This window comes from Leptinotarsa decemlineata, unplaced genomic scaffold (assembly GCF_025532065.1).
Source record: "Leptinotarsa decemlineata unplaced genomic scaffold, Ldec_3_MD MMD2_tig00000218_RagTag_RagTag, whole genome shotgun sequence".
Lineage (NCBI taxonomy): Eukaryota > Metazoa > Arthropoda > Insecta > Coleoptera > Chrysomelidae > Leptinotarsa > Leptinotarsa decemlineata.
The window spans coordinates 1,646,445-1,674,093 of record NW_027412545.1 but is presented as its reverse complement, the minus strand read 5'-3'; the positions used below and the strand labels follow the sequence as shown (position 1 = coordinate 1,674,093).

The window sequence follows — 27,649 nt, the reverse complement described above, 5'->3', positions numbered from 1 at the left end:
ACAGAACATGGATCAAAACCCGAAAATCAGTTCAGCATATTCCTGTCCGTGAGAACCTTAGATTTAACCTTAGATTTAACAACTCAGGTAAAAATCAACAATACATATAGTAGGAAGCAGATCGTGTAAGGACAGTCTACTTCCCAACACGTAATATAAGGTGCCTATATAGTAGGGAGCGGATCGAGTAAGGTCGGTCAACTTCCGAACACTTAACAAAAATCACCAGTAGATGTCATCAGTAGGAGTAGCGTGTTCACCCTGTTCTTCATAGTTAGGACTAAGTTTATTTTCATCTTTGTTGAATGGTAAGAATGGTAGTTCAGTAACCTGTTACTGGCACATGGTTTCCTATACCATTTTGTACTTAGAATATTATCTGTATCTCTGCATACACGCATATCTTGGAATGGTAAACTGTTACCTTCTTCCTCAGCTGTGAATTGTAAATGCTCGTTGAAACTGTTAAAAGCTGTTAACGATACGTCAATAAACGATACGTCCATGTATCGTTGATGAAAATAATAATAACTTAAACAAAAAATAAAAAATACAAAATTTAAGTCAAATTTACAATTATATTTCAACTTTTGATCAATATAATTGAACAAATTATTTCAATATAAAAAAATTATAGATCACTTACATCATTGAAATCTCACTGTATTTGCAAATATCTTAATAATCACATTTTCTCTGGTGCTGTGACAAAATTTTCAACGTCACATTTGCATTTGACTTTCCGGCTTTTTATGTTTGGATTTATATGCCTTTTTTATATTTTAAACTAACATTGGTGAGTTTTTTGTGATATTTTCATTACTATATAATTTTTGCATCATATTTATTTTGTAGATAATCTTGATGAAGGAAAAAATAGATTTCCGAAAGCTAGAATAGCAGAAAATAGTGTTTTAATATCCCGCAGAGATTTTACTGAAATACCCAATTCAAAAATAACCTGCTGTTTCAGCCTATTGGACATCGTCAGTACCGGGCAGGCAGTCCTCGATTGAAGACAAAAATGTGAATAAACAAAACAAGTACTCGATAAAAATAACCATTGATGGAATCAATCATAGAAAACCGTCATACGAGTCAACGTTAGAACGAGAAAGATTCAGGGATAAGCAGACAGGGCATTCCTAAAGTAAACATACACAACTTCCATCACTAAAGTGGTGTGAATCCTCATTTTTTTCCGCACTCTGAATCACCAGAATAGATGATCTATGAACGTAGGGGGAAGAATTATAGGTACACAAGTTATAGGGCCATACTTTTTTTATGGAAACTTGAATGCTCAAAACTATTCACAGTTTTCACGAGATGATCTCCCTGAACTTCTGGAGAATGTGACGCTGAATATCAGACAGCAGATATGGTAACAATTGGATGGAGCTCCGGCACATTTCAAATTCAGTGTCAAGAAAGTTTTTGAATATGTGCTTTCCGAATAAATGGATCGGTAGGGAAGGACCACAAAATTGGCCAGCGAGATCACCAAATTTTTTCCTAATAAGAACTACTATTTGAAAAAGCCCATATCTGAAAAACTATTTAGGTTAGGTATAGAGAACTCCTAAATGAAATAAAACATAATTGAATTTCATATTGTTCAGACCAAAAAAATAGAGGGTGTTCTTTTCGAAGTTCTCCTTCAGAAATTATGATGAAGTAACAGTGAGTTTTGAACTTTCTGTATAATATTAAGAAATGGGTTTTATCGAAATCAATAGCCCAAATCCTCTTTTATGCTTGGTCAGAATTCGAAGTGATGATTTCTTTACATTTCGATATCATTCATATAATGAAATACAGGTGTTCCATTCGAAAAAACAAGACTTTTCGATATGCCACACTTTTTTCAGCCACCCTGTGGACTGCAAATTTACTTCTGCAGCCTTAATCGATATGCATATAATGAAATGAATAAATTTCCAAAATTATTAATGGAACTTAGTGTTCTATAAAATTATAAAACGTAGGTAACGACGAGAAATTTCTCGGTTATTTAAATGTTCACAGAAATTTTGACTGAATATAACTAGAATGATTAGAGTCAAGTGAAATATTACCTACACATCAAAAAGTGATAGTTCGGAAATAAACAAAAAAAAAAGACAGTTTCAAAGGTGAATAGAGCAAAGAAGAATTACTGCCATAATAGTATACAGGGCTTTTCATGATGAGCGTTAATTAGCTGTTTCTGACAAACTATTCAACGGATCAACCTGAAAATTTCACAGTATGCATAAATCCATATGACCTATACGTCTAAAATATTTTAGACGAAGCGACTTTGTCGCTTCTACTATAAAGTAGCGGCTTCTTTGATTTTTCAAATTGAACACCCCGTATATAATATCATATTATGATTCATTACCACTTTGTCAACAAATTCATATACTATTTCCCTATACCTATCTATTACTGTTTAGAAGATATAAATTAATTTCGATATTTTTTTTACCAAACATGAACTTTTATAAATGCTGATAATCTTGAACTCTCTTGCACTAAAACTATCAAATTTGAAATGGAGTGGAGTGATACTATGAGGATCTTCACTCCGAGTCATATTTTCATTTGCCTCATACAGGGTCTTCAAAAAATGCAGATACTTTGATCCCATGAAAAAATGGGTGGAACTCAATTTTTTCAAAGGAACGCCCTGTATATTTCAACATTTTTGGGCTCTACATCCAATTTTAGATTAAATTTGTTCAGATGATACTATTTCTATTTTGAACCGTTTTCGAGATAAACTGTTTCAAACGGAAAGTGACGTGGTTTTCTTGCTCGTTTTTTTGAATTCATCACTTATTTTGGATATTCAACTTTTTTTTTATACTTAGTAATATTTCTTTTTGATTCAGTTTTTTAACTGTCTCAGATCAGTCAATTCGAAATTGGTATGTACCTACCTTAGAAAAAGTTACAATTTGTATACATTGAGGTATTGGTCTCTAACGTACAACAGTACACATTAATATTTTTTAATAGTGTGCTTTGGAAAAATAAATAAACCAATTATTTAACGTGAGACTTGAATTTAATAATAATTTATGGTGAGTGCAATGGAATTGCAAGTAGAACATGCCGAGTATTTCATGAAAGATATCCACAACTTCCGAAGCCGAATAATAATGTGATGAATCGACTACTGAAAAACTGTAGGTTGAATGGAACCTTCCGTCCAAAAATCATTCGTAAAAAGACTAAAGTGGATGATGGTGACAATGGTATAACAGTTTTGGGATACTTCCATGTATTTCCAAATGCTTCTCTGCACGAGGCTGAAAGGGAGATAGGTATACCCTACGTGACAATTTGTCGAATTCTTAATAAGCATAAATGGCATCCCTATAAGTTCTACTGTGTCCAACATTTGAAAGAGACTGATTTACCTCGTAGAGTGGAATTCTCTGAATGGTTACTTATCAAGACTCAAGAGGATGAACATTTCCTTGACAATATCATATGGACAGATGAGGCCAAGTTCACAAAAAATGGAGTTTTCAATAGACACAACAGTCATTATTGGGCGCCAGAAAATCCCCATGTTGTCCGCCAAAGGGGTTTTCAAGAAAGATGGCAATTCAATGTATTTTGTGCCATAAAGAATGAGTCAATTTTTCATATCGAGTTTTATGATGATAATTTGAATGCATCAAAATATGAAGATTTACTGACGAATGGAATTCAAATGATTTTAAATAATAGACCAGGAAGAGAACGTGTATGGTACCAAATGGATGGTGCTCCACCCCATAATTCTCATTCAGTCAGCGAAGCTTTAACCGAAATCTTCGAAGACAGATGGATTGGTAATAATGGACCTTTTTGTTGGCCTACACATGACAATCTTTCGAAGAGATTACATGTTTGTTTAAGTAGAGGTGGAGATGTGTTTGAACATATTCTGAAATACACTGACGATTAAATTAACTCATTAATTTATGAGTTCATTATTTTCAGTTCGTGTTTCAGCGTTAATAAAACTATTGTTTGAAGAGAAGTTTCATTCGATGGTTGAGGAGTATTTTAATAATTATCTTTTCAGTGTATTATCTGTGACTAATTGAGAAACATCAAACGAAATCTGTTTTACAAAAATGAGTGATGAACAAGGAAACCATGTCAATTTCCGTTTGAAACAGTTTATCTCGAAAACGGTTCAAAATAGAAATAGTATTATCTGAACAGAGTTAATCTAAAATTGGATGTAGAGCTCAAAAATGTTGAAATATACAGGGTGTTCTATTTGAAAAAATTGAGTTACACTAATTTTTTCATGAGATCAAAGTATCTGCATTCTTTGAAGACCCTGTATGAGGCAAATGAAAATATGACTCGGAGTGAAGATCCTCATAGTATCACTTCACTTCATTTCAAATTTGATCGTTTTAGTGCAAGAGAGTTCAAGATTATCAGCATTTATAAAAGTTCATGTTTGGTAAAAAATATCGAAATTAATTTATATCTTCTAAACGGTAATAGATAGGTATAGGGAAATAGTATATGAATCGGTTGACAAAGTGGTAATGAATCATAATACGATATTATATACGGCGTGTTCAATTTGAAAAATCAAAGAAGCCGCTACTTTATAGTAGAAGCGACAACGCCGCTTCGTCTAAAATATTTTAGGCGTGTAGGTCATATTGACTTATGCATACTGTGGAGTTTTCAGGTTGATCCGTTGAATAGTTTGCCAGAAACGGCAAATTAACGCTCATCATCAAAAACCCTATATTTCAGTAAGTAAATGTTTAAAACAAGATTCACAGTGAAACGAACTGGAAGTATTGTTCGCCTCTTGCATTTCTAAAATGTTTAAAAACAACGAGAAACTTCACCAAAAAAAAAGTGACCAAAAAACTTGTGGAATGTTGAATTGATTATTCAATGAAAGATTAAGTTGAAGTAATTCGAACGATCCGAACAATGATACCTAAATTGATTTGTTAAATGAACAAGAAAACCAATATTATACTTGAATATTTGCAAATAGTAAACTGAAATCAGCAATCGCGCATCGAGGCAAAATTAATGGATAGCTTGATATTTTTGTTACTTTTTTGTTTGTACTCACATAATATCAAATTAGGATAAAAGAATATCAACCTAGTTACTGAGCAATTCAATAAAATCCGTGATTTCTAAACTGAAATATGACTGAAAGAGCGAAAAATTGAATTATGAAAAAAAACACTTTTTGAAAGCAATAATACCACTCAGTTTAGCACAAACAGCGTTCAAACTCGAATCACGAATATCCGGTTAGGAAAAAAAATTTTGAGTAATAATGTACGTGGACTGTATTTCCTGTAATATGAATTTGAATGTTGCCATTCTGCGTGATTTTGGTAAATAGAGAGAGCAAAGATATTGAATTGAACCAACCTGTGCTTACCTTGAGAATTTCAGCATTACTCGACTTCATTCATGTCGGATTTCACAAAAACACCAATCTTTTGTCACTTTGCAGCTTGTTCAGCGATCGGGCCTTTTTTTTTTGATGGAGTATCGTATACGGGGGTGCGCAATATAGTCACAAAATGGAGGCAAGTACAGTAATATCGCGGAAAATAAATAATTTCGATTTTCATTTCGAAACATTTCCGGAATAATTCGACCGCAGTTGTTTACATATTTTTGATAAAACTGTCCAGAGTCAGTGGTTGTGTTCGGTACTGTAACTGTTCAGGTACTTCCGGAAAAGTAATCAAGAGGCGACTATTCTTTGAACAAGAAAGCATTCAATTCTGCAGAAAAATTTTGGTATAAATCAATGAAGGCCAATATTTTCTACAACACTAGATTAGGAGAAGAGACAGAATTGAATGCCCTGTAACCAGATTTGGCACCCCTTGATTATTTTTTGTGGGAATAAATAGAAAGTGCCGTCATCAGTTCTGCGATGTTTTTATACTTCATGCAGTTCATGTTGAGGGCTCGCTGTTTTGTTATCTATTGACTTTAAAAATTTTAATACATGTCAAGATCAATTGTTCGAAAACTAGCTTTGAGCTTACCTTTCAATATACTAAATATATGTCACTTGGCTCTTTCCGCCTGGAATGAGCAATGTCAAATAATGGTGAGAGTTTTATCCAAAGCTGCGTTTCTCCAACGATTCAGCCATTTTGAACTGAAATATTGAAATTTAGTTCGTTTCATTAAATTTCGTGACAGAGTATTTTAAATAAATAGTTACAATTTTTTTATCAACCCCTAACCTCAGGTTTCCAATTTCGGAGCTAACGAAATTCGATACTATCTTTAAACCCCTATTTTTCCCTCTTGGGGCTGGAAATTCCTAATTTCCTTCTTGATTCTTATTTACGCTATACAAAGAACCTGCCTGCATATTTCAAAATTCTAGGTTCCGTAGCTTCTGCTGTACGTTGAAATGAGAGTGTCAGTCAATCAATAGGTACCCACTTAAACAATATTGAATAGCATCAATAAAAAAAACTAAAAGAATCAGAATGAAATACATTGGTGATCCTACTAATGATATAAATGCGTAAAGTTTGTGAGGATGGATGAATGTTATGAATGTATTTACGTTTTTTACTTTTTCACGCCTAAACATATCAACGGATTAAAATATAAGTTGGTATATATATAGATCATGACCTGGAATAACACCTAGGGTAGGATCCCACGGTAAAGCTGGTAATAAGTTGGAAACAGCTAGTATTGTATAAGTGGCTACCTATTAAATGACTGACACACTTATATTAACGTACAGCCAAAGATACTGAACCTGGAATATTGAAATACGCAGGTAGGTTCTTTGTATAGTGCAAATAAACATCAAGAAAGGAAAAATAGGGGTTTAAAGATTGTATTGAATTCCGTCAGTTTTTTGCCGCTTGCAACAAATAGTAATTTATGATTATGATTCGAAAATAGCTGGGAAACTTTTGCTAATTATATTCATGGTTAGGCGATGATGCGGTTTCAGTGCAATAAATTGTTATTCAATGTTTTGGAATTTCCACACAAGCTGTTCAATAATAACGATTCATCATGATATCAAACGGTCATTAATATTTTTCGCCGAATGAGACCAAATTTGTATTTAAATTTTTCTTTCGAAAAATTCTGAGAATATTTTACATATAATTTCCCACAATTGAAAAAACGTTTCTAGAGATATTTAATTATTTTTAAAAAAGGTTCAATGAAATGGAAATCTCGTTAGTTTTCAAAAAAATTGATGTAAACTTTCAAAGTTAAAATTCAAACATTTAATATAGTTACTATTGTGCTGAAAAATGGAACAACTGAAAATTTAGAACTTTACCATGCCGAAAGTGGTAGATTTGGCGTCCAATGTATTAATGAAAATGGCTTTCACTGACAAACCATGTTTCCTGAAATATCATTTCAAGAATTCATTCAAACTTCTTGTGTTAGGAGGATACAATACTTTTTGATGTCTGTCACTCAGTCTGTGAAATGATATCTAATGTTCTATTATATTCACAACATTACCTTGAATATAACAGTGGAAAAAAAAGGTAACTATTATCAATTATTATAATTATTATTATATTACCTTTCAATCCATAAGAGATATTGTCAATCCATAAATGTCGAAATATTTCCAGAAAGGATTACGATTTTCGGGAGCCCTGTAATGACTGCAATAATATTCTGTTTTACTCATCCAGTATCTACATGATACCTTTGATGAAAGTACTTTGGAGTAATTATCTACATTTATGTTTTTTTCGTTTTGGAATTATTCGTATTTTTCAAAGCGTATTTGCATTTTATCGTTGACCCTTGATATTCTAGTAACTCACAAGATAACTTGTCAATCCCTGAAGAAGAACGTTGACTTTTGAAAAACCTTGTACAACGTCTGTAAAGATTTTCACTTCATATCTATTTATTGCCATTATAAAATGGAATTTGGATTACATTTATCATTATTACCACGTAACACTGGTGATAGCGCTAGAATAAATAGTAGTAATGGTACTGAAATTGCGACGATCCAAAATATTATAAAGATTTGATGGCAATGAATAAAAAACGAGAGAGAAAAAGAATAAAAAAAAGCGGAATGAGAAGCAAAACAAAAAAATAAATAGAAAGGGAAAAACAGAAAAGAAGAGAGAACAAAAAAGGGACGACAGAGAGAGAAAACAAAGAACAAACAGAGAAGCAAAGACTATGTTGAAAATTTAAGGAATACAATGAAAGAAGAATAAGCAAGTAGAACAGAAGAAAAGGAAGGAGAAATGGTTTTTTAAACACTTTTCTCAGCAAGAGGCGCAGAGAAATCACGACCAGAATCGATAAGAAAGACGGTAATTCGAAAACTGAGTACCTTTCAGAAAGAAATAACCAAAAAATTCAAACAATGTGGAAGATGTTATCAAAGAATTCTGAGACAAAGTGCAGACTTTCAGCGGTCGGGTAAAAGACTAGATGTCAGGTTAGATAAGGTTTGATTAGGTCGACACCTTACATTACAGATTGATAGTTGCAATTGGCCTCGATTGGCAGTGAGACAGACGAGGAAACAGAACATTGAACCAAGAGTACTTCCAGTCCAACACTATATAGAAGTCGATCGGCAATAGGACCCTGGCATGAGTTTGACAGACGTATTATTTGGTCAACTATTGCCATGACGATGCAAGCCCTGGACTTGGAAGGAAGGACTGAAATGAGTTTATTGGGAAGAACAGAGAATGAAGAGGAAGCCCATGAGGTTGGTAGAAAAGGCTTGTCGATTACCATAGATCAGATGAAAATGTGGCTGGAAAAGAAAGTGAATGACACAAACTTCAATCGAGATGTGCGGTTGTACTCCCTAGAGAAAAAATGTGATCTATCTCAAAAAATATAAGAGATGAGACGCTCAAACTTGCTCGCTGAGAAGACTTCTTATTTTCTATACAAATCCATACCTTTTCCAATAAAAATCTTGTGTACTATCGTTTGATCTTTAAAACAATTATACTATTTTTTGTGTGAATTTATTCTTTTTGATGGCCTTTGAAAGCATCGATGTTGATGTTTGAAGGTGTTTGACAATGTTTTATGGTGCATTTCATTAGCTCGAACTTCCATTATCTAATATGACTTAAAATGATTTGAAATTCCTGAAAGATTCAATAAAATAAATGAAATTAGCTAAAAAAATTATAATTATATCAAGCAAAAAAACTGAAACTACACTTTACGACGTTTCGATTGTTAGTATCCACAATCGTCACAATTTTATTGATTCTTTCAGGGATTTCAAATCATTTTATATCATATGAGATGAAAGAAGTCCCAACCAATGAAAGCATCGATGTAGATGATTTATCGACGCTGTTTTCCTACTCTTCATGAACATCTGCTTGCCGTCAATGGTTTCTGATTAAACCTGGTCAGTTCGTATTATGTTTATAATTGGTATAATTCGCAGTACTGTTTACTTCCATCTGTGCGCGTTTCCTGATTATATGATTTAATTTTTTACTTCGAAGACATATTTTCATATATCTTTCAAGTATGTTCTCGAAGGAAAACAAATTGTTCAATTAGTGAGTTCAAAAGGTCATATCTTCTTAGTAGCACTGTTTTGTAGGTAATCTAAATTTATTCAGAAAACCAGACAAAACATTAAATTTTGAGAAGTTAGCCGACGAAAAAATTTTCTTTTATATCTGTTGTTTCATCACCAATAAAATAATAAAGTGGATATTTCATTATAAATCAAACCGACAATTTTATATGATCTTAGTTGAAGTAAAATGGCATTCCATAACTGTTTGAAACTTTTACGAAACAGATATAAAAATTTATGGTAAGTTTATTGCTTTGTCTCATTTATTGCCAAACTGGGTGGATTGTATTTTGATATCCATATGAAATACTTGACAAAAAATTATGCCTAAAAACCATTTATCATTCAATTTCATGATGATTGATTTGTAATTGATTTTCCAAATACTCTGATTCAAAATGCACGTCACAAATCAATTTCAGGACTATGTTAACATAATATGTACGGAGTAGACTTTCGAGAAATTATTATCAGTCTGTGTAATCTTTCGGTTGTGTTAATGAGGCTATTGACATTCAAAAATCAATACGATTAAAATGAATGTATATACATTGTGCATATTCTTTCTTAGATGCATATTTCGGACCCTTCAGATGTAACTGTAATTATTTGACACAACTTACTAAATCACACTTGAGCATGCTGACTTCCATTCCATAATTAGGCCTCCACATGTTTGCATTCATCCTAGTTAACTGTAGTATTGAAAGAATACATCAAAATCAAAAATATATGAAATGTTATAAACTGTCTGAAATACATATGTGTATTCATACATTCACGAGCAGACTGAAAGAAAAATAATAATTGTATAGAACTGGCCGATACTTGATGAAAATCCATACTGAAACCGATTATTACAGTTTATTGTATGACTTTCACTATAAAGGGTTTTACAAAACCGCGACACGTGTTTCGCTATACGGTAGCTTCCTCAAGCGTGAACAAAAGTTAAAATGGTTTAGACTTTCGTGGCTGAGGTTTTCAGTGTCACTGTTTTTCGAGTTTGAAAGCCGTGGATTCTTGGAATTTCTTCCTGACGTTTTGCTGGCGCGAGTGGCTAGCTTCTTCAGAGGTTTAACCATGGCGTGCTGTCCGATGACAATATATTATGACAACTACATTACAACTATTTCATACTCTAATATATTACCTACTTGTATGCCTACTACTTGTATGTTTCTTTATGCGGGCTTTGAACGTAATTCCAGTTGGACCTATATAAAACTTCCGACATGACCCACATGATAATTTATACACTTCCGATTTTTCTGAAACTGAACTTTTATTTCTGTTATTCCTAGTGGGCATGTATTACAGTATTACAGAATCTCCCGCTACTCTTTTACTAGAGTCTGTATACTAACCTGTCTATTGATTAACTTTTTTCCAGTTACTTTTAAATTACGGCATGCAAGACAACGTTTTAATGTTACAACATTGTTATCCTTTACAGTTACAAAATTTTAGTTTTGCTCCAGGAACATCTTCTTTTGTTAAAAACATTCTTTTTTAATTGTACTTCACCATATGTTTATATGAGGATGTCAGTGTTTGTCCCTACCGAACTACTAGCGCTGCTAGTGGGTGATTTTTCGTACTTCGGGAAAAAGGTTCATTGAAACTTCAAATATGTTTTTTACCACTTTTATTTGTAACTAATATTACTGCAGTTTCGTCCTATAAAGACATTTTCAAACTTATACATTAAACTCCCGTAAAAGTTTGAAAATGTCCTTAAAGGACGAAAATTCAATAACGTAGTAAAAAACACAGAAAGTTAAAAATTTTTTTTTCATTATTTATGAAATGACCGTTCAATCACTCTGGAAGACCCGGCCGTTATATAGGGTGTCCCTGGACTTCCTCTTTTCCTCTCGGGAATGTATAGATGGGGTCAAAATATCACCAGTACTTCATATAACTTTTTTTCCTAAAAGTCTTCGTAACCAAGTTACGGACCCTCGAAGTTACAAAATGAAAAATGTTTTTCTTTCATAACTTTTCAAGTGAATATTCAAAATCATCCAAATTTTGGTAATTGACTAAACAAATGAATTCCGTCGATGAGCTTTCATGCAAGAGTCAGTTGTTTTGCAGGAACGGACTACCCCCGATGGTCCACACCCCAAAACTTTGAAATGACAGATATTTTTCAATATCTTTCAACAAAATAAGGTTACTTGGACAATTTTATGAATAAAAGTACTCGTGCGGAAAGTCGATCGGAGCAACGAGTCTTGATAAAAATGTAGTTCTACTCGACGACATCAAACCCGCTCGTCCACCATTATTTGAAATGAATAATTATCAAAGCAGAAATAATAATGATAACGTTAATTCAACAACATTTATAAAAGGAATAATACAAAGTATGCTAAAATGAAGTCGTAAACAAAAAGTACAGTACCTATATGGAAGTTTAAGTCACAATTGTGATAGCAGATATTTTTTCAAAAGAAATATCAAGTTCTGTAGATTCGTGGTGTTTTTAAACTAACAAGCTACTCTACTATGAAATATCGAATTCATTCCATATTTTGTATGTACATAATACGTGTGGAATAATCACGTTTCGTGTTGATCAGTTATCTGAATCTCATGAAACTCAACATTCGAATGTTTCAAATTCTTCTTCACAGCTAAACTGTTGAGGAGTTTCACTGATAATTATAATTTTATGGGAGAAATTCTTTAACACGAATCTAAATTTAGCTGAAAAAACGCACATCGGAAAAAATATAAATACTAATAAAAAGCAAACGAATGAACTACAAAAACGGCTGCACATGATCAGGTGAAAAATATCCAGGGAATAATTATGTTCCATTTCTTTCACAGATGTTGACAAAAAAACCTTTTAGAAAGTTTTGATAAAAAATGAGAAACTGGAATGCGATTTTATTTTGTTGAGTGGTGCGTTGTCATATGACTATCATTGTATTGTCAATATTCTATAAGATATTTTGAATTTTTTTGATATGGCCGAACAGTTTACATTCAATGAATATGCAGATATGCATGTATTTTATGGACGAGCATTTTGTAATGCTGCAGAAGCTCGTCGTCTGTATTCCGAGCATTTTCCCAATCGAACGGTACCGTCAAGAGAAACATTCGAGCGTGTCGATCGCAGCTTGAGGGAGACAGGTATGTAATAATTGATAATTAATTTGAGCACGTTGTTTTATTTCGATATTATTGTAGGTACAGTTTTGCCAAAACGAGGTGGTGAGGGCGCTCCTAGGACTGTACGTACCGTTGTTTTGGAGGAAAATATTTTGGAAGCCGTCGCTGATGATCCTTCAATGAGCATCAGAAATCTATCAGAACAGTTCCATACATCCAAGTCCACTATTCATAGAATAATTAGGGAACAACTGCTCCACCCATTTCACATCCAGAAGGTACATGCCATGACACCTCAAGATTTTCCAGCAAGACTGGAATATGCCAATTGGTTCATGGATAGGCAAAGAGAGGATATGACTTTTATTAATCGAGTTTTATTCACTGATGAAGCAGGTTTCAGTAGAGATGGAGTTATCAACTCTCATAATCTCCATATATGGGCCGAAGAAAATCCCCATGGGATATTGCAAACCAAACACCAACGGAAATTCAACGTGAATGTTTGGGCTGGTATCATAGGAAACCATCTTATAGGACCATTCGTTCTACAGGACCGATTGAATGGAGAACGTTATTTGGAGTTCATTCAGAATGATTTGAATGGACTTTTGGAACATGTTCCATTGCAAACCCAAAGAGATATGTGGTTTATGCATGATGGCGCTCCTCCTCATTTTAGTTTGATTGTGCGTGACCATCTGAACCATATTTTCCACAATAGATGGATTGGTAGAGGTGGGCCATATTCATGGCCATCGCGGTCTCCGGATTTAAATCCATTGGATTTCTTTCTGTGGGGACATCTAAAAAGCCTTGTTTACGCTACACCTATTCACACAAGAGATGCATTGTTGAATAGAATAACATTACATTGTGAAGCCATACGAAACGACCCTGGAATGCTATTTCAAGTACAGAGAGAGTGTCTTCGCAGACTAAGAAAATGTAAAGAGAGAGAAGGTGGTCATATCGAGCAGTTTCTGTAGCGGATTTTTCATTTCTGTTTGCTCTTGAGGCTCTTGAGTTTCGTTAGTTAAAAGTGTTTGCATTATAAAAATTCGTTATGCACATTTTACCTATCATTTCCATTTTCCTTAAAAACTAATATTTTCGAATAATGGTAGACATCTCAGGATAAATGTTGTTGAATTAACGTTATCATTATTATTTCTGCTTTGATAATTATTCATTTCAAATAATGGTGGACGAGCGGGTTTGATGTCGTCGAGTGAAACTACATTTTTATCAAGACTCGTTGCTCCGATCGACTTTCCACACGAGTACTTTTATTCATAAAATTGTCCAAGTAACCTTAATTTGTTGAAAAATATTGAAAAATATCTGTCATTTCAAAGTTTTGGGGTGTGGACCATCGGGGTAGTCCGTTCCTGACTTTGTAGCAAAACAACTGACTCCTGCATGAAAGCTCATCGAAGGAATTTATTTGTTTAGTCAATTACCAAAATTTGGATGATTTTGAATATTCACTTGAAAAGTTATCAAAGAAAAACATTTTTCATTTTGTAACTTCGAGGGCCCGTTACTTGGTAACGAAGGATTTTAGAAAAAAAAGTTATATGAAGTACTGGTGATATTTTGACCCCATCTATACATTCCCGAGAGGAAAAGAGGAAGTCCAGGGACACCCTGTATTCATCTTTCTGAACTGATCTTCAGAAATAACATATCTCATTTTAAACATACGGAATGTATTTTTGTTAAGGCGAAAAAAAAATCTGATTTGTAGGATTAACACATGTCAATCTATGAAACTTTGGAAAATATTTTTTTTGATTCCAAGTCCATTCTCACCCCCCAGATGGGGTGAAAAGCTTGAAGGTGAACTTGTTTATTAGGTCGACAGGAATGAGGTATATAAATCATACGTAGATGTACATTGTCAACTTTTGATGGTGCGGTTTTTTTATTTTTATTCGATACCACGAATTTATTATTCCAATAAACATAAAAAACAGAAAATGTAATCTCATTTAAACAGTGTCATACCCAAAGTACGCACCATATGGGAAACTTATTTATTAAAGTTTTTTCGATAAAAAGTTATTCTTGATAAAAGTTTGTGCATCCCCTAAAACTAAACATGTACCAACAAAAAACACGACAACACAACGTAATATACGAGGAGCCTTCAAATATTTGAAGCATTGAAAAATACATCTAGATATGGAGTCATGGCCATTTGAGTGGAGTTTTATTTTTTTACCCATTTTTTCAACGGGGATTACGAAAAAAATTTTACTAAAACGATAAATAGACAGCATCCTGTATCCGACGATTCATTTTATAAGCCTATAATATTACAAATTACACAACTATGATGTTAACCACGGTCAATTTTTTTGAAAAGAAAATTAATTTTCAAAGTTTCTGACGCAAAGTTATTTTTATTTTTTTTAACACCGAAAATTACTCAACATTGTACAGTATTGTAAAAGAACCTAATATTTAATAATATCAAATCACAAAACATCAAAATGAAATAGATATTTCGGAACTAATTCATTGATTTCCACTTATTTTGAACAAGAAAATCTCCAGGAAATCAATGAGTTTGTTCCGAAATATCTATTTTATTTTTTTGTTTCGTGATTTGATATTATTGAATGCTAAGTTCTTATTACAATACTGTACAATTTTGAGTAATTTTCGGTGTTAACAAAAAATAAAAACAACTTTGCACCAAAAATTTTGAGAATAAATTTACTTTTCAAAAAAATTGACCGTGGTTAGCACCATAGTTGAGTAGTTTGTACTTTTACAGGCTTTCAAAATGAACCATCGTATATAGGATGTTGTCTATTTATCGTTTTAGAAATTTTTTTGTAGTCCCCATTGGAAAAAATGGGTAAAAAAATAAAACTTCACTTAGATGGCCATGACTTCAAATCTAGATGTATTTTTCAATGCTGAACAACTTTCTTAAATAACATTTCCCGAAATTTTTCAAAATAAGAGCAGTACTTTACTCTTGTCGCAAAATCAAATATTTGCAGGCTCCTCGTATATTGAGTGTGTTTTGTATTTTGTTGGTGCATATTTAGTTTTAGGGGATGCACAAACTTTTATCAGGAATAACTTTTTGTCGAAAAACCGTTAATAAATAAGTTTCCCATATGGTGCATACTTTGGGGATGACACTGTAGATTTGGGTTGAAAAAAATCATCAGTATGATTTGAATGATCAATTGAAGGATCTTCAGTAGACCTGTCATTACACTGTAACTTTCTATATGACTACTTTTGTTAAGATTCCCTGTTAGTTTTCAATATTCTTCCTTTCAACTATATATTTCTGAATTGTTTCGTCTATTCTATTTTTCTAAAAATAACATCAATAGCAAAAATAGTAAGGTTCTTGGAATGTTGTTTCATTTTGAGGTGTTCAGGAGTCTGGAACAAAATTTTGTAATTTCTTTTAAAATATAATTAGAATTCAAACTAAAGTAATAAAGCCACAGCGAAGTAGTGGGCTTAAGCTATTGAGCGCCAATTACAAAGATATAAATATTATCTCAGGAATAACAGAAATCAGATTTTAATTTTGAATTTTGCCATGTCAGATTATCTTAAGATGTGGGTTGCTCCACTGCCGCCATTTTTTAAAGTGGTAAAAAATTCGTAGATATGATCAGTGACAAATCATCAATTAATAGTTGAAAAAACAATGGACTTCAGTTCAATTCTTGAGGTTCACCTGAGCTAGCGGTTACTACAAATTCTGATTTGTATTCAGTATGTTTCTAGAAAGATACATAGAAACCCTAGTGTTTTAACCGACTGATTTTTGTTCTGTCAAAAACTCTCGACGCGTTTGATGAGATTGAGCCAACTTTGTACACATGTTGACAGCTGGTGCCAGAATCGAAATCTGTTTCGTGTATATCATTCAGGGATTCAATTTATGGACATTAATGTAGAAAACAGTTTTGATCTAATATCAATTCAACATGTATCAATGTAATCAACATTGAATATTGAAGTGCCTACTTGAATCTTTGAATCTTTTCATTATTTCTTTATCAAGAGTGACAAAAGAAGAGAGTTTTGGACAAAATATTTTACATGGAGAAGAGGTCTAAGTGATCACTTCAAAGTTATTCCATACATCTTGATTTCTATAAAGGTTAAAACTTTCGTTTTGTTCTGGAAACACTGTAACCTATCAGACATTCCCTGACCTACGGTATCCAATGCTAGGGATACACATAAAAACAACTGAAAAAATAAAATCGAACTCATCATTGTAAAACTCTTTTCTTCTTTGATTGAGATCGCGATCATTAAACAAATAGCAGTTAACAACACAATACCTATTACGCCTTGGTCAAAGACGAAACGGACTGGTTTAAGTTTGACGATAGTCGCGTCACTAAGTGTTTTGGCAATGTATTGAATTTATTGGAGCCTCTAGAGAGGCCCTACATTTTGTTTTATGAGGACAGAGAGAGGACATTGGCAGATCAAGATCTTCAGGTGATGTGGTGCTGCAGGTTTTTTCGGGATTTCCTGCAGCTGAAAAAGCAAATGCGCTACTGGAATAAATGAAGTCGCCCCGGAGCGCCAATTAATTTCTGTTGTTGTTGTTTTATAATTTCATGATTTGTATTATGATATAATTTTTTTCCTATTACTCTAGTTAACAACATTATAATGAAATATCAACAAAAATCAGTAATGGTAGAACTTTATTCAATTTCCATAAGACCAGAACACAAATATGTTAGTATCAATCATGGAGGTAGAATCTCCGTGAATATTAAAAATTATCTTTCGAAATTCAATCTGGAAACATCCTACACATCCAACGGAAATTCAGGGAATAGATTACCTAATGCCAAACCTAAATTAGACAAAGGGAAGAGATTTGGTATATGTCGACTAGAATGTGGTGCATGCCCCGCCATTAATACAGGCCAAACTGGTAGAAATTTTGATATAAGGTACCATGTACATGTCATTTCATATAAAAAGCATTAATGTATGAACATCTTCAAAATTCGAAACATAAAATAGATAAAGATAATTGAAAAATCCTCCACACATGCGAAAAATGGAAAATGATGAATTTGTTGGAATCTGTGGAAATAAATAAGTCAAAGAAAATTCCCAATTCTAATATCATCAACGAACAACTTGATCTGAACAATAGTTCTCTCTTGAACCTTCAACCCAGTTCCGAAAACCTATATTCTATCAAAATTTTTTGTTATGTTCATCGATATACTGCTATTAATTGAGGTTATCCCAGGTATAGACAATGAAGGTATCAAATTATTTATGATAGTTATAGGCAATGTAGGTATGAATACTCAGATTTGAATGTAATCTAGTCAGTTTTGAGAATGGTGTAATGACCAAAAGTAGACAACAACTAAAAAACTATCGTGGAAAATTAACAGAAGTGTGTTTATAGAGTTTTTATAGTGTATCCTCAGTAGAACACTTTATGAGGGTTCATTTTTAGAAGAGATATGTTTTTTGAGGAGTAGAAAGCCCAACCTTTTTTTCATTTATCTTGCAATAAAATACTGACAGTAATAATGAACTATCAACTCTGGTACATGCTTGACACTACAACTGGCCCCAAAGCGGTCCCAGACGGCGCTGTTTCGCTATGTTCATCGAATCCGAATCTCTTTCTTTCATTGATAGGCAACTAGTTGAAACCAGTTCTCAAAAACACTGTATTCCAGACGAATGCATTGCTGAACCCAATCGTTCTTAGAGTACAAACTCAGGTAAATAGACGTGATGATATCTCTCTTAACAAAGACACCATCTATAGAAACGTCAGAAGACTCAATCTCCAAATGCCAAAGATGAATAAGGCTCACTAAGGCTGTCAGTGCCATAGCTAAGCTTCGCTAAGGAACAAAATTCATTTCTGATATTTGTATATTGAGTCCTCTGTCGTTTCCTCCGTAAGGGAAAATGTCATCACCTTCACTTTCTGATACTTATTCTTAAAGGGCAGTTGGGTCCAGCAAAAAACTCTTTTACCTTGCAGCGAAAGACAGCCGAACCTTGGCTTTGCAAAGGATTTACTCGGAGAGCCTTCTTAACTTTGATAGTCATGGATGAGTCATCTTTAGTTTCCACATATGACGTCTAATTTCTCAATTTACAATTCGATTATTAGTTTTATTGAAGATCTATATTAATTTCAGTTATAAAAAATTCAGCGACATCAGCTACATACATAATGTTGGAAAAGAACCCTTGAGACCGTTAACCCTTGGAAAGCTAATGGAAGAAATCGCTCATGATCATGGAGAAACAACTGCTGTTATTTCATGTCACCAAAAGAAAAAAATTAATTTCGGTGAAGCACTCTATCAGGCCGATCGATTAGCAGCGGGCATGCTAAAAATGGGATTTCGTCAAGGTGACATGATAGGGTTATGGGCACCAAATATCATAGAGTGGTATATTGCATTCTTAGCTTGTGCCAGGGCTGGTTTCATATCGGTAAGGAAATATTTGATCAAAATGCTACAAACCATACATAACCAAGCAACCCGAACCTGCTTCATACGAGTGGCAGAACATAATATGAGTATATCTGAATTTTTTCCATCACATATATTTAGTAGGCATACTTGGCTTTGAATCAAATTAACTGAAAGAACAATTTGTTCAGGCCAGTTTCGACTCACCTACACTGTAGGTGACATCTATCAGACACCTATCAGAAAGTGCTGCCAATACCCCGAAGGGCGATGGATCATCCTGCACTGACAGGTGTCAGAAGTATTTCCTGCATATGCTGTTGGCGATAGAACTGCTGGAATCCATTTTCAATTATAGGAACAGGCACACTTGCAGTTGTATCGCCAACAGCCAACGCCCTTCGTGGTATTAACCAGGGAAATAGTTGTTTTCTGATAGGTGTCAGTCCGTTGACCTATAGTGTAGGTGAGTAGAGACGGTTATAGTTTCAGCTTGTAACTTGTAATGACCTTCAATAAATTCACTCAAAGAGTATGTTTACTACTATCAACCTCAGTTTTGAATAGATAATTACATAGCTACCTAAAAAATATACAAAACAAAAATGAGACCTACGTAAAACGACCGCTTGAATTTATTTTCTCGCGTGATACGTTTTATTCCTCATACTGCTCACCGATTCTTCACTTCCTTAGTCAACGAATGTTTTTATGTTTCATTTCAAGATTGGGAAATGCAGCATAGGAAATTTCTACCACAAAATTATGAAATTCCTTGAATGATGATAAAAATATTTAAAGAATCACTTTCCAGTTCTTAAATTCCACTTGACGCGATCATTTGAAATTACTATAGGGTCACCATATGAGAGAAACAATTATTAATTAGTCTTCTTATCTTTTCATAGGTAGGCTTGAATCCCTTGTACCAACAAAAAGAAATTGAATACTGCATCAATAAAGTTGGTATCAAAGGTATCGTTTGCGGATCGGTATTCAAGAAACAGGACTTTTATAAAATACTAAAATCTGTTTGTCCAGAATTATCTGAGAGCGTACCTGGAAATCTTCAAAGCAACAACCTGCCTTCTTTGAGAACTGTCATCATGATATCACCGGATAAAATGAGGTGAACGAATGACAATTATATTATGTTGGAGAAATCATATTGGTTCGTTTTTTTCAGAGGGACTCGGCGATTCACTGATGTTTTGAATATGGCAGATGATGAAGGTATAGGAATTGTACAAAAGAACCAGAAAAATATTAAAACAGATGATCCTCTCAATATTCAGTTCACTTCAGTAAGTAGTCATTGTCTATTGAAAGTTGAAAGAAGATTTTTCCACTTGGGAATCGAGTTTGAGATGATTTATCTGTATTATGTTATAAATAAATCTGAAAATTTGGTTTTCAACATATTGAAAAGTCATCGTGAAAATATTTGTGGAAATTGCAAATGAACTCATTAGATATTGAATAGAACTGTCTGATACTTGATGATCCACATTTAAACTCATTTTTACAGTTTGTTGTATGATTTTTACTTTTGAAGGGTTTTACAAAAACCCCGACACGTTTCGCTATACAATAGCTTTCTCAAGCGTAAAGTAATGAGTTACTTCTAAATTACAACTATTTTGTATCAACTCATAACCTACATATAACCTACGTGTGTGCCTACTCTTAAATGAATGAATCTACCTGAAGAGATCAGGTATAAATTCATCAACTATAGATTGAATTTCCCGTACCGTAATTATACTTAACTTTTCTTACCTGAAAATAAACAGACTCAATAATGTCGAATTATTCAGTTCAGTTTGATGGTTCATAAGATATTGAGAGATTTTAAATTTGTTCATTTCCATATTCTCCAACAGGTTGAGTTTGAAACCTTCCTTGTGGAAATGGAGGGGCTTGAACTCATGTCCCTCTGTGATCAAATTAGTGGCATATGTGGAATTTATTTTTCCATTCTGGAAACTATTTCTGTGTTCCTTTATACGGACTTTGGATGTTTTTCCAACTGACCTATAAAAACATCGGACATGACCTACATGATAATTTATACACTCCCAATATTCCTGAAACTGAACTTTTATTTTTTTTATTCTTAAGTTGCCTTAGTTGTTGTTGGTTTTGAAAGCAATACACCTTTGTTGTGCAGAAAATTCGAAATATTCGTAGTGGGTTGGCTTAAGTAGGTTAAGGTTCTATAATTTTTATCCTCATCTCTTCGAATTGGGAAAACTTCTTTAAAGCTTGGCTGTATAACTTTTTTGATAATAGAGAATGTATTTAACTGCTATCGCAATCATTGTTGAGGGCTATTTGTTTCATTATGCTCAGTTCTTTATTGAAATTCACAATCGACAAGGAAACATTTATCAGTTTGTATCATACTGTTGAAGGCTGACATGGGTGAGTGGAAATCTGAATCAGAAATATGCATAAAGGGAGGCTCAATCCGGAATTGAAACTAGTTAAATCCATAAAAGAGAAATCTAAGTATTCTTCTTTGAACAAAGAAGAATACTTAGGGAATACTTTAGACTTTCTTAATGCTAGCATTAACGATAGTCTCAGAAAGGGCCTCACCCATTTATATCAGAAAGAAGTCATAACGAAGCCAAGTCACCCAAATCACTCGGGAAGAACGCATGAACCCGCCATTACAGGAAGTACGCGAAAAGTCAGCTCTATATGACATGGCAGCATAAATGACAGTTATACATAGTAATCTATTTTGAAATCTTCACTTCACTACAATAAAGTGAATCTCCAAATTTATCAAATTTGTATAACTGCGCGATACTGACTTTAAACCCGTTATTTGATTTTCGTTATTACTCTCGATGATTTTCAGGGTACCACCGTTTCTCCAAGGCAGCTGTTGTGAGTCATTTCAGCGTAGTCAATAATAGTTTTTATATTGGAAGGAGAAATGAATTTCATAAGAAACGTTATACAATTTGTGTTCCAAATCCACTATTTCACGCTTATGGAACAGTTGTTTCAATAGTGAGTGGACTGATGTATACAGGTACCTTGGTTCTTCCGTCAGATGGTTATGATCCAGAAAAAACGTTGAGTGCTCTCACAGAGGAAAAGTAAGAAAGAAATTCATTAGATATTCATAAGTGCAGTAGCTATTGATACTACACTTTTTTCAATGATCTTATTTGCATTGGTGTTATTTTTCATTCTACTCTAAACTCACAATATTTCATCAAGTACTAATATTTGAATAGTAATTATTTACATGTAAATACGTGGTATATACGTTGAAGTTGTTATTATATGTCGTGATCTGAATACTACAACTAGGTCACTATAAATTGCAAAGAAAAATTCCATTAGGTTAGGTGCACAGCATATTACAACTAGGTAACTGTTGCAGATAGTTTACAGGTGCTACTTAGAATTTTCAAAATTAGATAAGGTAATCATCAGAAGAAAATCCATTCTACAACTACGCAAGTTCACATATCCCGTTATTCAACATATTTATTTGTTTTTTTTCATCGAATTTGGTATTTTTTTTCAAATAAAACAATTTGTGCAGTGTATCAATACAATAATAGATAGCAAATTAACAATTTATTTACAAGCCTAATTTCCTAAATTGAATAATGAACAAACAAAAGCATCATTATTTTGTGAAATGTTATATTTGTATCTCAATTAGCATCAAAAATAGTTTTAGAAATGGTAGTAAAATGGCATTCAATCAAGCCTTCATAATTTACCAAAATCGTGAAAAAACAGCTGAATTTACCTAGTTACCTAGTCGTAGTATTCACCACACTATGTTTTTGAAAATAAATCAGAGAAGAAATGCATTATGGCTTACTGATACTATGAAAATGATTATGTGAACACGTGATAACGTTGGTATTGTTAATTATCCCCTGAAAAAAATAACGCCGGCCACCGCTTCTACGATCGACTGTGAGTTGGCCAAGGTCGCGTTCAACTCTATTTGTGCTTCTTGATCTTTTTAGGTGTAATGCTCATATCGGCTTCCGAATACTTCCATTGAGATATAATAAGCACTAGCACCCGAAAACTACACTCACTGGATTAGTGTTCATAGTTTCATGGATGGAGTTCGTCACACGGAGTTGCAGCAGTCGCTGAGGAAGGCGAGTCATGAAAAACTTAATGATGCCATAATTTATGCCCTAGAATTCGAAGCTGCCAAAAATGCTTGGCGTCTTCAACGAAAAGTTCTAGTGATGGTCATCAACGAAAAGGAAGGAACTGAAACTGCATCTAGTACAAGAGGGTGATCTAAATGCTATAACTGCTGCAAAGAGAGACATTGAAGGGGGAACTATCGATCCACTGGTGTTCAGGATCAGCCGAAGAGAACGTCGGGGTTCGGAAAACTGAATTCAGCCGGTGTTAGCGGGGGTACATTGGCTGCTGCTACTCAATCCCTCAGATATTCCATTTCCAATATACGTCGATGGATGCCTCTTCACCGTCGATACAGGATCAACGAGGTCGATAATGATAGTCGACATTTCCAAGACAAACATTTTGAAGAAGTTATCAGTAGTACCCGTTCTGGAAAGAGTTACTGGAGCTATACTGTCGCTTAATGAGCTATACTGTCGCTTAATGGTGAAGCTGAAATGGGACTCAGGCTTGGAAATTGTGGAACAGAAACAACATCGTCAAAGAATTCGTTTTGAGACAAGACATCATGTCCCTCTACGGATTTTTTTTATATGGCCGTAAAATCTGGATCTGGTCAGAACAATCAGCACGTAAGTGGCTCCCCAACTCTAAAATACCAGAAGGACAAATAGCCAGGTGGCTCAAAAAGTTACATACTTACGATTTTTGAATTCAGTGATGATTATTAATGTAATTAATAATTTTGTACTGGGTGACAAAAGACTGATTTTATTTCAGTGGGAGAATAAATTCATATCCAACAAAATACAACAATTGAAGGTGTTCAAACTGCCATCCACCAATCTCTTGATAATAAGCAACTCTACGGATACATTACTCTTACACAATGCGAACTTCTCAAATAATTCAGAAATAGATTTCTCAACTTTTCAAAATTTCACGGTCTACCTAAATAGAGTTTCTATTTCAGATAATTCCACAGGAAACACTCTAGTGGATTAATATCTGGAGATCTTAGGGGCCACTTTATCGGTCCGCGCCAACCTCCTATGGAAATACTTGTTTAAAAACTCTTGAACTTGACCTGCATAGTGCAAGAATGCACCGTCACGTTGCAATTATATGCTTTCATTTGATTGGTTTGGATTGCTGCCTTTGGAAAAACATTGGCAAGGAATGGTACAAAAATTTCAAGTGACGTTTCCCTGTGAGGTTTCCTCAAAAAATAAGGGCTGTTTTTTTATTATGTGTTTTGTATGACCTTCAATCATCCAATGAGTATTATCCCTGCTCCAATATATGCAGTTCAGTCGATTCACTGAACCATTCAAACGAAAATTTGCTTCATCAGAAAACATAATTTTTTCAATGAAACGTGAATTACGGTTACATTATTCCAGCATCATTTGGCAGAATTCCATACCCTAATCGGAATAGTTTTCATTCAGTTCTCAATGTAGTTGTACTTTGTAAGGATGATACTTTTCTACTTTCAGAATAAGTAATACAGAACGCTGAGATATGCCATTTTCCGATGCAATTTGTCGTGAAGTACTGTGAGGTTTTTCCTCTGCACTTATCAAATTTAATCAAATTAATCATCAAATTTAACGTCCAACATTCGAAATATCTCTTTGAAATCTTTTTTACCGTTCACCAGCTGTCGCCCATCTGCGAACGACAACTCTCAGCAGAAGAAACTTGTCCGAGCTAAGGAATAAGAAGTAATGATTACGTTCGATTCTTAGCACGGGTTGAACGATAGTAGGTGAAAAATCGATCGTCCGTCCTCGCGGTTCGAACCACCGGTTCACATAGTGGTCGACCGAGTGATTCGAGCAAACCAACCACACCAACCCAACCGGCTACCGTCTCAGCGATATGTTTGACATGCCCAGTTTCTCTAAACTTTTTTCAATTTTACTAATTATTGAAAAAGTGTATTAAACAAGTCGAATGCTTCTTGCTAAGTTCTGATTCTATCTCCTATTTATATGAATATAACTGGAGTTTTATACCAACACTAAACCGTTATTTTTAACACCTCGACACGTGTTTCGATCACCAAGTGATCATCTTCAAGAGGAAGTTTAAAGTAGTAGCAAGTGTCGAGATGTTGAAAATAACGGTTTGGTTAAAAATTTGGGATAAATCTCCAGTAATATCCAATACAAAGATATCAAATTCATGATCATCACTGAATGCAATGTTAAAGACTTTCGAGATGAAGTGTCACGAAACATCGGCTGTGGAGGCACATCTTCACCGGCAGCAGGAGGTTGCATATCTTAATGAGGATCTAGAAGTGATTTTAAATTGGGGTGAAAGTAACCAGGTTCAATTCAATGCTACAAAAACCCAGGCATCGGTTTTCTCCAATAAGATGAATGTATCCGACCCGGATATAATGATGTCAGGTCAGACAATCCCGCTTTCTGCTTCGAAAAGTTTCTTAGGGGTTGAAATGGACACCAATGTGTCTTGGCACAATCATTTTGCTGGAATTGCAAAGGCTGCTTCTCAAAAGCTTGGGACACTGTTTTGAATCAGAAAACTATACACACCTCATCAACTTTTAATGCTTTATAAAGCTCAGATCAGACCTTCTTTGGAGTATTGTTCTCACGATGGAGCTCTGCCCCCAAACATACCCTGAAGTTGTTGGATTCCATCCAGAAAAGAGCTATCCGCCTGATTGGAGACTCGAACATCACGTGCAATTTTGATAGCCTGAAACATCGAAGAAAGTTTGGAGATTTGTCTCTCTTCTATAAATACTTTCATGGGGTGTTCAAGTGACTTGGCACATTTGATTCTACCAAGAGGGGTACATATCAGAAATACGACTGACTGTGGCTGCTCATCGTTTTGAGGTTCAACTCAGTACACCTCGAACTTTACTGTTTGAGAACTCTTTCATCTGGAGAACTGCGTTTATGTGGAATAAACTTTCTGAGAACGTTTTTTAAATGGATTCAATTTCCAGCGATTAAAATCCATTATAAATAGCTACTTTCGCACAGGCACCGCTCTGGAGCACTTAAGTATTTTCCTGTAGTGCTTGTATTTTGTCCTTGAAAAAAAACGTATCCAATAGTTAGAAACATAATGTCGGCAATACAATACAATACAGCTAAACAGGGACAATATAGCTAAACATACAACAAATAATATATTTTTGACACAAAGTTATTAGCGTTTTCGTCTCCAAGCATTCCATATGAATATTTGACAGTTGTGTCCGTACACATACTCTATTAAATTATTATTTTCCAGATGTACTATAGTCTACGGGACACCAACAATGTTTGTGGATTTGATTGAGTTACAAAAAGCCAGAAAAGAAAAACTCCATATCGAAATAGCTCTTTGTGGAGGAGCATCATGTTCACCTCAATTGTTCAAATATATGTTGGATGTTTTGAAAGTTAGAAAGGTCAAGGTGAGTATATTCAAAACATTTCTTGTTACAGATAATTCAAACTAGAATTCAGACTTTTTCACTCAATGCGATAACGATATTTATTGATTTAAGAGACTGCGTAATGTTCCTGGAAAATTTATTAATCATGCGAGTGAATTATAAGAGAAACAATTTGGAAACTTTGCCGTCGTTCAAATATTCTCTAGGCAAAGATAAATCACAGAAACATCGGGAAAATGCCAATTTTTTTCAACACTCTATTATGAGATTTTCACTAAACACTTCTACATTAACACAATACGTGTTTCGCCATACAATAGCTTCTTCAGACATGTCTGCCTATACGTGTATAGAGTGGTTCTTGAATACGTTATGGATTTCATCAAATATGGTTGTCAACGACAACCATAAAAAATCATTTTTTGAAGCTTAGACATCAAACAACATTTTTTTATGTCTAACTTTTTATTCTTTTTTTGAAGTCTTGCTCTGCATAATCATCCGACCATGAAAATACTCTAATAAATTAACTTCAAAACGAAGTTATAGTAGGTATAATTTTGTAAAAAATATATTCAAAGGCAAATACTTATAAAATGAACAAAATTCTCAATTTTATTACAGTTTCAACTGGTAACAAATATCGTCATTGATGTATCAAATACTTGATGTGATATTTATCTCTCTTGAATTGTTATAGAATTTCACCTTCTTGAAGGAGATCAGACAGTTTCATCTTCCTCTTGAAGATGGTTACTTGTTGTTCGAAACATGTCGAGGTGTTGAAATAACAGTTTGGTGTTGGGAAAAAACTCCCGTAATATTCATTAGATACTCATTAGATATTCTCGTTTATTGATTTTCAGGGATTCGAGCAAGTTCAAT

The 27,649-nt window shown here is 34.0% G+C and overlaps 2 protein-coding genes across 2 annotated transcripts in view; one reads left to right on the top strand and one right to left on the bottom strand.

Annotated features, from left to right (window-relative positions):
* LOC111510537 (glutamine synthetase-like) overlaps positions 1-5,464 on the bottom strand; it is a 79,513-nt gene extending 74,049 nt beyond the window's left edge. The window contains exon 1 of the mRNA XM_074173217.1: positions 5,420-5,464. Coding sequence (XP_074029318.1) covers positions 5,420-5,449 — 30 coding nt within the window. The 5' untranslated portion in view covers positions 5,450-5,464. The remainder of the gene's footprint in view (positions 1-5,419) is intronic.
* Positions 1-27,649, top strand: part of LOC111511837 (medium-chain acyl-CoA ligase ACSF2, mitochondrial) — a 58,491-nt gene that overhangs the window by 22,151 nt on the left and 8,691 nt on the right. Inside the window, 6 exon segments of the mRNA XM_074173215.1 lie at positions 18,910-19,210; positions 20,100-20,320; positions 20,378-20,495; positions 22,061-22,076; positions 22,079-22,304; positions 26,617-26,782. Coding sequence (XP_074029316.1) covers positions 18,910-19,210; positions 20,100-20,320; positions 20,378-20,495; positions 22,061-22,076; positions 22,079-22,304; positions 26,617-26,782 — 1,048 coding nt within the window.